The sequence below is a fragment of the Orycteropus afer genome, unplaced genomic scaffold, assembly GCF_000298275.1.
Source record: "Orycteropus afer afer isolate SDZICR_OR568_19922 unplaced genomic scaffold, OryAfe1.0 scaffold00143, whole genome shotgun sequence".
Lineage (NCBI taxonomy): Eukaryota > Metazoa > Chordata > Mammalia > Tubulidentata > Orycteropodidae > Orycteropus > Orycteropus afer.
The window spans coordinates 3,078,240-3,080,525 of NW_006921730.1; the positions used below are offsets into that span (position 1 = coordinate 3,078,240).

At 44.3% G+C, this 2,286-nt stretch overlaps 1 protein-coding gene across 1 annotated transcript in view; it reads left to right on the plus strand.

Moving 5' to 3' along the window:
* Positions 1-945: 945 nt before the first annotated feature.
* RPL24 (ribosomal protein L24) overlaps positions 946-2,286 on the plus strand; it is a 3,890-nt gene continuing 2,549 nt past the window's right edge. Inside the window, exons 1-3 of the mRNA XM_007945801.2 lie at positions 946-950; positions 1,067-1,142; positions 1,651-1,761. Of these exons, the coding sequence (XP_007943992.1) occupies positions 946-950; positions 1,067-1,142; positions 1,651-1,761 (192 nt within the window). The remainder of the gene's footprint in view (positions 951-1,066; positions 1,143-1,650; positions 1,762-2,286) is intronic.

Genomic DNA, 2,286 nt, shown 5'->3' on the forward strand with positions numbered 1-2,286 from the left:
AGATTGACTTCTCAACCCTCCCAGTGGGCCTGGCCAATGCCCTTTTTCCAGGTCTCCAAAGAAAACAAAACCCAAACTCGCTGCCATTAAGTTGACTCCGACTCATAGTGACCCAAGTTGGGTTTCCGAGGCTGCAAATCTTTAGGGAAGTAGATTGTCCCATCTTCCTTCCCCTAAGCGCCTGGTGTGTTTGTACCACCCTTGGGCATTGCACTATGCACGGGCATTGCTCCTTTCTGCTCGTCCACAAGGCAGGAGTCCAGCAGCTGAATTTCTCCCAAGGGCATTTATCATTTTGCTTCGGCGCTTACTTATCAGAGATTCTGTGAACTAAATAACCTACTGTATGCAAAACCTGGCACAGAAAAAGCACTCATTAAAGTTCAATGCAAAGAATAATGCAAAGCACCACGCATAATTTGATTAGCACGGCCGGCGAGATATTTCAGGTGTTTCGCAAAACACAGTTTACAAACTGTGAAACTGAGTAACTAATTATATTTTGCTGGTTGAGGAAATGAGCCAACACAGAGGGCAAAATGTGACTTCTCTAGATTTTGAACGCGGGTTATTCGTCTGTTGGTCAATAAATAGGAGTAAAACCTCTTGTCTTTTCAGTTCACATTATTCCTATAACAAGACAATGGTTCCTGGAAATACTGGACCTTACGAGAGAAGGGATGACCCAGAAACCAACCCTATGGCTAACTGTGTGGTATTCGCCTCCCTCCCGCTCCCAAAGTTTCACCTCGGGAAAAATTTCTTGGGAGGAACGCCGTCACTTTATTAACTTAGACCGGTCTCCCCGCCAGGTTTACGTCATCACCGAGCGCGGGGTCAACAAAGGGAATTTAGGGAGGAGATACCCTCGTGACCATATAAGGTTTCTTCCCATGATCCTCTCTTCCTCTTTGCCATCTTCCGTGTTCCACTTGAGCCGCAGCCATGAAGTAAGTAGAAAAGTTCAGTCCTAATCCGCTTCCATCCTCGGATAGAGCCTTGTCCCGTAGATGTCTTCTCCCTGCCTTAGATAGCCTCCCTGGTGGGCCTTTATTTTTCGTTACAGGGTCGAGCTGTGCAGTTTCAGCGGGTACAAGATCTACCCCGGACACGGAAGGCGCTACGCCAGGACCGACGGGAAGGTATGGGGCTGCGATAGCTAAAGATTTCTTGTGTTCCACGTTGGAGAGGCAGAAGTAATTCAGTTCCGGCGGGCTTATTCCCCTTGGTTCCTGGAAGAGTTAAATGAGAGGGTTGAGAGGCCTCTAAATGAACCACGATTCAATGTAAAGGTCGGAAGAAGTTTGTATAACATTTCGGTAAAGGAAAGTAACTAAGGCTACCGAGACATGTCGCTATTTTATGAACACCAAGTCCTTCTGGAATCCCGGGAAAAGGATAGGAGCTGGTCGCCTCCCGGAGTTTGACACCCTACCCTTACCCGCCCTACGAACTTAGGTTATGTCTGCTTAGACGGAAGACAGCACCAAACTCAAAAGATCTTCGTGGTGCCGCCGAGGTACCTGCCAGTTGTGTAACACAAGCCTTTTGGTTTCTCTGGGCCTCAGTCTTAATTTCGTGAGGATTTAAGTGCAGCCTCTTTTGTTTTGTATAGTTGAGCACGTAATTACTTTGAACTTTTCACAACAGGTTTTCCAGTTTCTTAATGCAAAATGCGAGTCAGCATTCCTTTCCAAGAGGAACCCTCGGCAGATAAACTGGACTGTTCTTTACAGAAGAAAGCACAAAAAGGGACAGTCAGTAAGTAAAGTGCGCTTTGATGATGTGGGCTGTTTTTTAAGTTACTAAGTTTTCTGAGTATCAGTTGTGAACTCTGTAAAATTAAAATTAAAGGAGGTAGTATGTGAAAGTGCTTTTAAACTGTAAACATTAAGCGATGATGCTTACATTGATGATACAAAATCATATACATCTCAGGTTCAGAGTAAATTCGAGTTGAAAGGGTTTAAGGTGTTGCTGTGGGTAGGAAATGAGCAGTAGTTATGGTAACTTGACTTTGACATGCTTATTGTATTAGTCCTAACATAGAAGTAAGTGGAGTCTTTCAGCCCCCTAGTTAATTTTTAAGAATCCTGGATGTGTTTTATAGCTGCTTTTTTCGTGTTGCTTTTGAAGTGTCCTTTTAGCTGGATAAAGGTAATTTGAGAAACAAAAAGTTTGAATTGCTGGGGTAGTACGATTAGTGTCCAGAAGTCTGGAATATTTAGCAAGCATCTCCTGGGTGAAAGACAAGAGTAGATATTGTGGAGAATAGATGGCATGAGA